This window comes from Chiloscyllium plagiosum, unplaced genomic scaffold, assembly GCF_037043375.1.
Source record: "Chiloscyllium plagiosum isolate Xiang-an unplaced genomic scaffold, Cpla_swu_hap1 HiC_scaffold_13, whole genome shotgun sequence".
NCBI classification, from domain to species: Eukaryota; Metazoa; Chordata; class Chondrichthyes; order Orectolobiformes; family Hemiscylliidae; genus Chiloscyllium; species Chiloscyllium plagiosum.
In genome coordinates this window covers 62,177,396-62,190,542 of record NW_028270151.1, presented here as the reverse complement: position 1 = coordinate 62,190,542, position 13,147 = coordinate 62,177,396, and the positions used below count along the sequence as shown (strand labels likewise).

The 13,147-nt window shown below is 39.8% G+C and overlaps 1 protein-coding gene across 6 annotated transcripts in view; it reads right to left on the bottom strand.

Annotated features, from left to right (window-relative positions):
• Nucleotides 1–13,147, bottom strand: part of dock10 (dedicator of cytokinesis 10) — a 333,920-nt gene that overhangs the window by 265,174 nt on the left and 55,599 nt on the right. For 2 of the 6 annotated variants that reach the window (XM_043702104.2, XM_087993666.1), the window contains exon 1: nucleotides 5,623–5,822. The exons of 2 other annotated variants lie outside the window; for them this stretch is intronic. In XM_043702104.2, coding sequence (XP_043558039.2) covers nucleotides 5,623–5,784 — 162 coding nt within the window. In that variant the 5' untranslated portion in view covers nucleotides 5,785–5,822. Of the gene's footprint in view, nucleotides 1–5,622; nucleotides 5,824–13,147 lie in introns of those variants that run through there. 2 more of the 6 variants (XM_043702110.2, XM_087993667.1) reach the window with 2 other exon arrangements.

The following is a 13,147-nucleotide window of genomic DNA, read 5'->3' as shown; positions in this document are numbered from 1 at the left end:
GGTCCAACCTGTCTATGCCGACAAGCTATCCCAATCCAATCTAGTCCCACCTGCCAGCACCCGGCCTATATTCCTCCAAACCCTTCCTATTCATATACCCATCCAAATGCCTCTTAAATGTTGCAATTGTACCAGCCTCAACCACATCCTCTGGCAGCCCATTCCATACACGTGCCACCCTCTGCATGAAAAAGTTGCCCCTTAGGTCTCTTTTATATCCTTCCCCTCTCACCCTAAACCTATGCCCTCTAGTTCTGGACTCCCCGATCCCAGGGAAAAGACTTTGTCTATTTATCCTAACCATGCCCCTCATAATTTTGTAAACCTCTATAAGGTCACCCCTCAGCTTCCGACGCTCCAGGGAAAACAGCCCCAGCCTGTTCAGCCTCTCCCTGTAGCTCAAATCCTCCAACCCTGGCAACATCCTTGTAAATCTTTTCTGAACCATTTCAAGTTTCACAACATCTTTCCGATAGGAAGGAGACCAGAATTGCATGCAATATTCCAATAGTGGCCTAACCAATGTCCTGTACAGCCGCAACATCACCTCCCAACTCCTGTACTCAATACTCTGACTAATAAAGGAAAGCACACCAAGCGCCTTCTTCATATTCCCTGGCATAAAAACACCAATTGTATTTAATATAAAAGAAGAACTCCAACTCCCTTCTTCTCCAAATTTACTCTCCAATTTTTCATTCAACATCATCCTGAGGTTTAACGTCATGTTAAGCTCCATTTTCATGTATGGTGCTCATTTTATTGTTCCTAAAGAGCAAGCAGGGAGGTGAGTGGTGTCAGGAACCAAGTTCAATCAGGCAGGCAATGTGGAAAGAGGTGGGTGTGTGGCACCTTGAAGGTGTCCCAAAACATGCGAACACATTCGGAATCAGGTGCCCCTTATTTCCTGACTTTGTCCATGTAGTCCTTTAAAAATTGAGTGCCAATTTCTGCTATGTCATGGAATGAGCGTTCTTTTATTTTTTTTTTCTTTTTTTAAAAATTTAACCCCCACACTACCACCTAAGTGCGGTAGTGCTTATTTTTTCCCCAGCACCCATGGTGTGTGTGTATACGTCTGAGACACAGTGAAAGACACAAAGTGCATGAATCTTTATTCAATTTCCACCACCAGGAAGATAGAAAATACCCGAGTGGCCAGTGACAAGCAGTGCCCTTTACATCGAAGGGCAATGCTGTGTGATCAAAATAGTGAAGGGGAGGTTAGGGACTAAATCAAAATAGAGTTAGAGGGGGAAATAATGCACTCCACTCCCCGTGGCGCCCACCTCTCCCTGAACAACTCCAGGGTGTTGGTGGACACCATGTGCTCCTTCTCCAAGGACACCCGGGCCCTAACGTAACTGCAGAAGAGGGGCAGGCAGTCGGCCCTATGAGCATTCTCTTATATTTTTTCTTTTTTTTTTCTTTTTTAATTTAACTCCCACACTACCACCTAAGTGCGGTAGTGCTTATTTTTTCCCCAGCATCCATGGTGTGTGTGTGTATACATGTGAGACACAGTGAAAGACACAAAGTGCACGAATCTTTATTCAATTTCCACTACCAGGAAGATAGGAAAACACCCGAGTGGCCAGTGACAAGCAGTGCCCTTCACATCGAAGGGCAATGCTGTGTGATCAAAACAGTGAAGGGGAGGGTAGGGACTAAATCAAAATCGAGTTGGAGGAGGAAATAATGCACTCCACTCCCCGCGGCGCCCATCTCTCCCTGAACAACTCCAGGGTGTTGGTGGACACCGCGTGCTCCTTCTCCAAGGACACCCGGGCCCTAATGTAACCGCGGAAGAAGGGCAGGCAGTCGGCCCTATGAGCGTTCTTTTATTCAAGTCAAAGTTAACAAGCCTAATTGACCTTTAATTAGTGCTAATATAGCACTGGAAGAGCACAGCAGGTCAGGCAGCATCTGAGGAGCAGCAGAGTCGACGTGTTGGGCATAAGCCCCGAAACGTGCTGTGCCCTGCTCCTCGGATGCTGCCTGACCTGCTGTGCTTTTCCAGTGCCACACCTTTTGACTCTGATCTGCAGCATCTGCAGTCCTCACTTTCTCCACAATGTTATTCCAGGTTAGACATACATTTTATCAGATTCTTTGTTAATTGACATAGTGACAAATACTGGTCGAGCTGGGTACTTATAACAAAATCATCCCCTCAAACTTATTCATGTATTTGTAATACATCTTCTTATCTTGCACAAACTCTCTGTATGTATGTCAATTGCTATTTCCTTTATCTAAAGATATCTTGAAAAGACAAATTTAAATTTCTGCAGAAATGCAGGTTTGTCACACATTTCACTTTCTCCTGCAGATGTAATCATACCAACTGTAACAATCTGTACCACGAATTGTCAAAACTCATAGAACATTTCAACATGACATAAACATTCACTGAAAGGAAATACAGTACATTTCAAAGTAGGAAGAAAAATGTTTGAATCTCTCAGACACACATAAAAAGCAGAGAAGCATTGATTTGAAAAAGAAACCACTTTCCATCTGTTCAAGGACAGATTAGTTATTGCTTCTTGGATGCAAATGAGCATCTTATATTTCTGTAGACTTTGCATTATTTATCACATTAGCCACAGACCAAGTAAAATTATAGACTCCCTCTGGGAGGGAGAGCTGCATGAGTCTGTGACCTTTCCAACTTGGTTTGCTGTCTCAGTGACAATTAATGTAAAGTCTAAATTAGTACCAAATTATAGTTTAGTGGCATGGATCGTGTACATGAGGAATTCTTGGAGGTTCATTTCAACAACAGATAAAATGTTTAAATCCAGGAAACATTTATCACATTGCTCTGGAATAGATTTGACACAAGCCTCAGAATTAAAATACACGGATTTATCTATAATTGAAATTAAAATGTTAATTGATTCAAAAATTTTGCTTTGCATAGTAACCACAAAGCACAATGGATGACAAAAAATGCCTTTTCTGCTCTAAAATAAATACTACTCAGAATCATACGTAAAATGACTTTGGTCATTGCCAACTTAGTGGGTGGTCCTCCTGATGTCAGCTGCGCTCTAGAATCAAATGGATCACAGCATACACCAGGAAAATGTAGGTCAATAAATCTACGGTCATCCTATGATTTCCAGCTCCAGCGAACTGAATATAGAAAGCCTTGATAATTTGTAGAAAGAAGAATCTTTGAAATGAAATTAGGTGTCCTGTTCATCTACATCAATTATAGCGACATTTCCAAATACAAAAGCTTGGCTGTTAGCCACTTTGAAATGCCACAAGGATGTGAAATGAGCTATACAAGTAAAAACACTTAAAGCCCCCTCTTGCATAAGGGATTAACACATATCAATACTTTCTTCCCTATGATAATCAGTTTTGCAAGAAACAGATCTTGTGAATATTTTAGCACAAATAAGCTACAAGCAGTATATATACCAGTATCACTAAAGGAAGTTGAAAGTTGTGAGTTCCAGTATTAGTCGATAAACAAAGTTCAGTCAATACAATGTACCTAATTTATCAAATAGAACATAGGATCCAGAATGTTTGCTCTGTGTAAGAGCATTAACTTGCAAAATCACATGCTGTCTTCATTAGTCTTTCAGGCTGCAAATATAACTTTTCATTGGTGTGAAGAACTTACAAAAAAAATGAGTAAGATTCTAAACTGTTTGCAGTTCATGATAAAGCTAAGTGCTGCAGCCATAAGTACTCAAAATTCTGTCCTAGAAAAATGAGAGTTGCAGCCAAGCATATCTGGCAGTATAATTCTGGTCTTATATCTTACAGTGTCAGACTGATAGTTCAGTAGATTTACAGCCTTAAATTTCTCTCCATAAGTAGTGCCAAATCTCTATCTAACTTTACATTCAATTTTACTATATATTCTCAGTGCAACCTGCTTTGCATAATATCTTAGCATGCATTTATTTTTGACAACAGTTATCCCTGTGAAATTTGTATTATGTTTGTTACTAACTAATTAAATGGATTTTTGTTATGTTAACCAACATAATATTAAGCTCATACAACCACTACATAGGGAAAACACTCCAGTCATCTTAAATCTTCCTGAAGGTATACTATTAATTTATTATTGTTGTCTTTCAGTCAAATTTTGTGCATCACAACAAGGATGGAAATTCCCTTTACATACTGATTTTCATTTTGATCCCATCTTGAATCCCAAGGACAGGGTTATGTATATTTTGGGAGAAGACACCATGTTTTTATAGTGAGGAAACAGAAGCACCCTCCCAGCATAAAAATCAGAAACTCTTAAGTGGCACTATTCTAAGAAGGGAAACCAGAAGTCAAATCTGCCAAAATTGTTGGTGAGCTACGATGTAAGTCCTTCACGAACCTTTATTCTGCCTCCACTTGTGGTGGCTCCTTCTATACCGTCGTAATCTGACTCGAGGAATGGAATTTGTAGGCTCATCTTTAGGATATTCCTTGGCCAAGCCCTAACACACACTTTACAGATCATAAGGGGAACTGACAAAACACATGGCAATTATTTAGCATATATGGTCTGTGCAGTATTCAAGTGTTCAGCAGACTAGGCAGGACCACTGAAAAAGGAGCCATTCAGGCTGGATTCAAGCAGATAACTTTCAGAGTAGCTGACCTAAATTTATTGTCAGCCACAAGCTCACCCAGCACTTGCCTAAGTCTAAGGATGCTTGACCTAAACTCAGCAGAGTGTGAATCAGACACTGAATGTTCAAGATGGCTATGCCTTAGAATAAGGAAAGTTGATGTTTCACATGGTTAACAGCTATGATATGACCTAATCGGTTAATGGATCCGAGCACAATATGTCCCAACTGTTTTTTCTACCACTGCACTCTACTAAATAGATTTTGTGGCTCCAATGAATTTAAGTAGACTATTGACATTATCCATTACATGGTGATAATCACAAAACTGGAGATGGTAGACTCATATCAAAGTACAAAAAGATGTATGTTTCTCCCACCTTCAATGAAAATCATGTTGCCCTAATCAAATGATTTCAAAAATATTTTAAGGATTTAGTCTGGAGAGATGAGAAATGTTTAAAAGAAGTTCTTCATTTCTCTCGGAATGATCCACTGAGCATTCTAAAGTCACCGTTTTGCCACAATATAATGAAATACATAAGCTGACCATCACAAGAAGTACAGAATTTAAATACAGTATCATATATTTTTATATCAAAACGTAGATAGTAATGGTAAACGATAAGTGAATTCTTCAAGGAGTAATGCCTATAAACAACTTGATTACAATAGCAGAAGTAAAAGAAACCAGGTAAAATTTAGTGATTCTTTTTTCTCACAAGCACCCTGAAACACTGTTAGATGTGAACAGCGAATGAAACTGTTAGTAAATGAAACAACATGTTTTCCCTTTGTGCCATTTTATTTACCAAAAACTGAAGAAAATGAATGACTTCAGCTTTCCATTTGCTTTGATTTAAATAATGTAATATAATGTAAAATAAAACAATTTAATCCTGGTTTTGACCTTTCATGTTCATATAAATATTGAGAGATTTTCACTGTTTCTATGAAAGTCAAAATTACAACAGTATTTTAAAAGATTCTAAAAATAATAATACAGAAAACATTACGATACCATAATTAGAAGAGTTCTGGGTCTGCTCATTCCGTCAGATTCATCCAGTGGCAAAAATTCAAGTGACAATTGCTCCTGGTGCCGGGTGCAGATATGTGCACAGTTCCTGTGAACCACGGAACGAAAGGCTTCAAGCAGAACAATGCTGGCAGTGCAACCCATATCTGCATCCTGAAGCCTACGGAATTACTTTTTCAATGCTCATGCTATATCTGAGAGACAGTGGAACCTTGTCCCTGAAACCAGCCTACATTGCAGCTGCAAGCACAGTTTTCCAATCCGGATCAGCTTTCAAGTCAGCTGACAACAAGCAACTACATTGCTTTGATGCACTATAAAGTAATGCCAGGGCACAGCTGGAATATGGTGTACTAAAGTGCACTCCATTCTGTAATAACCAAGGTTTAATCAGTGTTTCTAACAGTAGAGTGCCTGAATTTCTAAAACATACTGTCATTTGGGGATTTATTTTGCAAAGGGGTATCTGTTGAAGTAATGACTACTGCATAAAACTGAAATAATTACAACTGATCATATTCATCACAAGATGATCATAATAATGCTGATGAAGTAGACATCTGATGCTGTTGCTCACATTAACATTAGAATGTGCTTCAAGCTCTATGAGTGTTTTGTTTCTCTCATTTTGAACTCAACAGTTCTATGTCAGAAAATTATATTCCCTAAACAAACAGCTCTGGTGTTACTTGTGCAAATTTCTTTTCAATGGCTCAGTTGTTATGAGCCCACACATGCAGATGCTTTGCAGACAAATCAATTTTAAGTAAACGCAGAGGGCTTTCTTCCATGAAGCATGGACCAATTAAATCTCACAGCGAACCGCCACAGCACTCTCTCACAAACAAGCAGAGATGGAAGACTTTGATAGGCTAATGCCAAGAAATGCATAATTATTGGAAGGCATCACTGACAGTTAACAGCTTACAACTGTAAAGCTTTTAGGAATAAAGCCTACAGTATTAATGAGATGCTAAAAAGTTGTGTGGTGCTTAAGATCTGAAGCAATGATCACTGTCATTTTTATGTTACATTATCAAAGGCATACCAGACTACGCAGTAGTAGCTGCTGTATCATGATAGTTCCTTCAGAGAAAGCACCGTGCTGACTGAATATTTACTTGTGTGTTTTTAACAATAATGACTTACATTTATACGATGCTTTTACCACAGTGGAATAACCCAAAGTATTCAAAATATTTCACCAAAGTATAAACAGTTAAAATCAAACACCAAGCCAAAGAAGAATAAATTGGACAAGTGACCGAGGTTTGATCAAAGTATCAAGTTATAAGCAATGTCTTAAAGTACAGTGTCCATTGACAACAATAAATTGTATCAAATTATATGCATAAAAATTATGTTTAAAATCAAATCAAACCACTTTCTGAAGTGCAGCCTCCAGGAGTGATTAATGGGGTAATTTACCCAATCCTTTTCAAGAATAGAAAGTCCTTAATAGGAGCTGACTAAAGTAGAAATGTGTGAAGATTTCAGGATGGAATTCCAGTGCACAGCAGCTAAACAGCTAAAGGACAAATTGCCAAGGCAGAACTGGGGGACTGCACAAGAGACAACAGTTGGTCAAAAGCAGAGTTAGAAGATGATCATAGGGCTGAAGGAGATTGCAGTAAATGAGAAGAACCTGGCCATGCAGAGATTTAAACACAGGATTAGGATTTAAGATAGACAGGTATGGAGTCAATGGTGCTGTGTTTCCCCGTATTACAGCAGTGTCAGACTTCAAATACTTCATTGGCTGTGAAGCTTCACTGAACAAAATGCAGCTGAGGCAGAGATATTTTGACACTTCAATTGGAATTATATCTATGCTAATCTGGACTTTATGGTAATAATATTACAAACTACTCCTTGTAATTCTCAACCTTGTAATGGTACTTATGTGATTGTAGATATCGTTATTTCATATGTCATTGTTCCAACATCATTTAAGATGAGTGGCAACTAGGAACACAGTACATTCTCAGTATTTTATTCTGTTCCATTTATAATATAGTGCTATGAGTATGGATAATTTAATAATTTGGATTGGATATAAGGTAGTAAAATTGATATTGCATCAAAGTATTTTATTTGCTAAATAAAGCAAAAACCTAAAATAGTTGGTAAAACAAAGGTAACGGGTGCATAAGCCCTGCTGACTTCATCAACAAGTTTAATCTGAAGTTCTATCTTATTTACTCTGTTCAGACATCATAACAGGAAATTGGAAAAATGGTTTTGAAGATTGAAATAGATTGCAACACCTGACTCTAGTTACTGCACAACCATATTTATCAACCTTGGGGGCATTCTAACTTCCTGTGTTTGAGAAATGTATTTCACATGGCGACTGTCACCTATGTACACATTCATTTGTGAAACTACAAGACACAAAATAGGACTGTGCAAGATTAGGTAAAATGCTACTTGTTTCAGAGGTGAAGTCACCACAGCTTCTTGGGCTGCTCCCTCATTAGAGAGAGAACTGGTGGTGAGCTTAACCTGAGGGTCATCACATCTCAGGCAAAGTTGAGAAGACTCCACCTTCCTAGCAACTTCAGCTGATGTAGGAATTGAACCCAAGCTATTGGCATTACTTTATATTACATACCAGCTATCCAGCCAATTGAGCTAAACAGCCCTCAGTTGCAACCTAGCTATTGTTTAGTTGCTTAAGTGGCTAAATACAAAGAAAAGTGACTATACAGTGAGCTAGATAACCAACGTACAATGTTATATACTATAGGATTGTAAAAAAGTGACAGAAGAGGGAAGACAAAGTTAGAGCTCATTGACCACCAGGGTGCTGGATAAGGAAATGATTAATAAAAGAACAAAAAAGAAAATTTACAGCCCAGGAACAGGCCCTTCAGCCCTCCAAGCCTGAGCCGATCCAAATCCATTGTCTAAACCTGTCGTCCAATTCCTAAGCATCTGTATCCCTCTGCTCCCCACCTAGTCATGCATCTGTCCAGAAGCATCTTAAATTAATCTACTGTGTGTGCCTCTACTACCTCTGCTGGCAACGCGTTCCAAGCACCTACCACACTCTGTGTAAAGTAATTGCCTCGTGTATCCCCCTTACACGTTTCACTTCTCACCTCTCTCGTTATTGAATCCTTCATCCTGGCAAAAAGCTGATCTCTATCTACCCTGTTTATACCCTTCATGATTTTGTAGATCTCAATCAAGTCCCCCCTCAATCTCCTTTCTTCTAATGAAGGCAATCCTAACCTATGCAACCTCTCTTCAGAGTTGGCACCTTCCATACCAGGCAACATCCTCATAAACCTTCTCTGCATCCTCTCCAAAACATCCACATGCTTTTGGTAATGTGGCAACCAGAAGTGTACACAGTATTCTAAATGCAGCTGAACCAATGCCTTGCACATTTTTAACATGACCTGCCAGCTCTTATACTCAATACCCCATCTGATGAAGGCAAGCAGACTATGTACCTTCTTGACCACTCTATCCATCTGTGCAGCAACCTTCAGGGTCCAATGGACCTGAACTCCCAGATCTCTCTGCTCATCAACTTTTCCCAAGGCTCTTCCATTTGCTGTATATTTCGCTCTAGAATTAGACTTCCCAAAATGCATCACCTCACATTTGCCTGGATTGAACTCCATCTGCCACTTTTCTGCCCAACTCTCCAGTCTATCTATATTCTGCTGTATTCTTTGACGGTCCGCTATGCTTTCTGCTACTCCACCAATCTTCGTGTTATCTGCAAACCTGCTGACCATACCAACAGTGCCCTCTTCCAGATCATTTATGTATATCACAAACAACAGTGGCCCCAGCACTGATCCCTGTGGAACACCACTGGTCACCTATCTCTATTTCGAGAAACTCTCTTCAACTACTACTCTCTGTCTCTTGTTGCTCAACCAGTCCGTCATCCACCTAGCTAGAACACACTGCACACCATGTGACTTCACTTTCTCCATTAGTTTACCATAGGGAGACACCTTTCTAAAGTCCATTTTTATGACATCTACAGCCCTTCCTTCATCTATCAACTTGGTCATTCCCTCAAAGAACTCTATTAAGTTGGTAATGATTAGAATTAGGTAGCACTTGAATAAAATAAACTTTCAAGGTTATTGGGATTGAGGTAAGGGAGTGAAATTGATCAGCATGGCTGAAAGGCCACCTTCCGTACTGTAAATAACATCAGAGACAGCCACTTGCCACAGACTTTCATATGTGAACAACCGAGATCCCACAGGATGATTACATTGCCCAATATTACAGCTGACATAATGAATGAAGAAGTTATGCAATTAACATTCACATTTTAAAATATTGGCTGAATACAAGAAACTAGGTAAAATAGCAGATGCTGGAAACCAGATTCTAGATTAGTGGTGCTGGAAAAGCACAGCAATTCAGGTAGCATCCGAGGAGCAGTAAAATCGATGTTTTGGGCAAAAACCCTTCATCAGGAATACAGGAATACAGAAATCCTGTAATCCTGATGAAGGGCTTTTGACCGAAACATCGATTTTACAGCTCCTCAGATGCTGCCTGAACTGCTGTGCTTTTCCAGCACCACTAATCCTGAATACAAGAAGCTGAAAACAGCCATCAAACATTGATTAAAAAACTGCAAATAGAATTTTATTAAACTACAATATGATCATGCAGATTGATAATATTTCAAGATATTATTACTGAATAAAACATATGCAGACATACTTCAATATACTTCAGGTACACTTACATCCATGATGGCCTGAACTCCATGGCTGACACCTTCTGGAACATTCTGGAGTTGAAGCCTCTGGCACCATATTTCAAGGCCAGCTGGACCCCACTTCTCGAGCTGCAAGGCAGGAACTTCCAAGCAGCCTGTGATGATCACCTCCATCAGCCCAGAAATGTGAGCAGGTGCCAGAAGGTCTTCACCGTTTCCAGAGAATGGCACCAAAAAGTCATCTCATTAGACTGGTCTAGGCCAAGAGCAAATGGCAGCACAAGTGGTAATGGCAAACACAAAATGAACAGCATCAGTGCTGCATAAAAATGAATGATCTCCTGCACTCTACAAGGGTGAGTGGCACCATATTCCCTCTGCTACTTTATAATCATTGGGGCATCATTTAGTCTATCTCTGGATGCACAGATAATCAGAAATATTCTACAAGCCTCAGCATCACATACATGATGCACTCAAGGGCTCACACTCACCTCATCCTCTAAAATTTCCAACTCTTTATAGACACTGCACATTTTAATCACTTACTAGGGTGGCTCACCATCTTGTATAGCCTAGCACGCTCACAAGGTTCTGCTGCAACCATTCCCATCAAACATTCAATCCTTTCCTTTACCTCTTTGCAGAAGAAGCTGGCACATAACAAAACTGAAGACAAGAACAATAGGTGCATTCCAGTTCAGGCAACCAGACTTTATATGTAGAAAGGATCATTGATTAAATAGGTGAGACCAAATTATAAGAGTTTTATTTCATTATTTGGTGAGCTGAATAAATGTTTTAAGATTTGTGATCTAATCCCAAGTTTTCAACCTGTGTGCATTCTTTCCATTCCTCTCACTGTCCATCTACTCTCCAGAAAACTTCGACACTTGTCCCAGAAAAGACGAGCTAACAACCCCACTGTGGGACACATGAGGAGAGGGGAAGCCATATTGAATAAGATGATGGCTCTGAAAGTGATAATGTTGGCTCCATCCATTCTCCTGATGTTACACATAATCTGTTGGTGGAGGCAAGGAATTCTATTATACTTTTCAAAGGGAGCAGATGTATCTGCACTAGTTCTGTAAGGTCCTAGTAATTATGCCTGATGAAATGTGGTTACTCCTATCGCTATCATGCAATAAACCTTGTTATCTTTCAGAGAGAGTGCAGAATGTTTTCACGTGGGAGAGGGGCCAGCAGGAGGTCATTGTCCACATTGGAACCAATGACATTGGAAGGGAAAAGGTTGAGACTCTGAAGGAAGATTACAGAGAGTTAGGCAGAAATTTAAGAAGGAGGTCCTCAAGAGTAGTAATATCTGGATGACTCCCAGTGCTATGAGCTAGTGAGGGCAGGAATAGGAGGATAGAGCAGATGAATGCATGGCTGAGGAGCTGGTGTATGGGAGAAGGATAGTGAGGAAAGAGATCGATCTGAGACGGGTACAGCTGAGAACAGAAGTGAGTCAAACAGGCAGGGACAAGGTAGGACTAATAAATTAAACTGCATTTATTTCAATGCAAGGGGCCTAACAGGGAAGGCAGATGAACTCAGGGCATGGTTAGGAACATTGGACTGGGATATCATAGCAATTACGGAAACCTGGCTCAGGGATGGGCAGGACTGGCAGCTTAATGTTCCAGGATACAAATGCTACAGGAAGGATAGAAAGGGAGGCAAGAGAGGAGGGGGAGTGGCATTTTTGAGAAGGGATAGCATTACAGCTGTGCTGAGGGAGGATATTCCCAGAAATACATCCAGGGAAGTTATTTGGGTGGAACTGAGAAATAAGAAAGGGATGATCACCTTATTGTATTATAGACCCCAATAGTCAGAGGGAAATTGAAAAACAAACTTGTAAGGAGATCTCAGCTATCTGTAAGAATAATAGGGTAGTTATGGTAGGGGATTTTAACTTTCCAAACATCGACTGGGACTGCCATAGTGTTAAAGGTTTAGATGGAGGGGAATTTCTTAAATGTGTCCAAGACAATTTTCTGATTCAGTATGTTAGTGTATCTACTAGAGAAGGTGTAAAACTTGACCTACTCTTGGGAAATAAGGCAGGGCAAGTGACTGAGGTGTCAGTGGGAGAGCACTTTGGGGCCAACGACTATAATTCTATTCATTTTAAAATAGTGATGGAAAAGGATAGACCAGGTCTAAAAGTTGAAGCCCTAAAATGAAGAAAGGCCAATTTTGACTGTATTAGGCAAGAACTTTCGAAAGCTGATTGGAGGCAGATGTTCGCAGGTAAAGGGATGGCTGGAAAATGGGAAACCTTCAGAAATGAGATAACAGGAATCCAGAGAAAGTATATTCCTGTCAGGGTGAAAGGGAAGGCTGGTAGCTTTGGGAATGCTGGATGACGAAAGAAATTGAGGGTTTGGTTAAGAAAAAGAAGGAAGTATATGTCAGGTACAGACAAGATAGATCGAGTGAATCCATAGAAGAGTATAAAGAAAGTAGGAGTATACTTAAGAGGGAAATCAGGAGGGCAAAACGGGGACATGAGATAGCTTTGGCAAAGAGAATTAAGGAGAATCCAAAGGGTTTTTACAAATATATTAAGGACAAAAGGGTAACTAGGGAGAGAATAGACCAAAGATCAGCAAGGCGGCCTTTGTGTGGAGTCACAGAAAATGGGAGAGATACTAAATGAATATTTTGCATCAGTATTTAATGTGCAAAAGGATATGGAAGATATAGACTGTAGGGAAATAGATGGTGACATCTTGCAAAATGTCCAAATTACACAGGAGGAAGTGCTGGATGTCTTGAAACAGTTAAAAG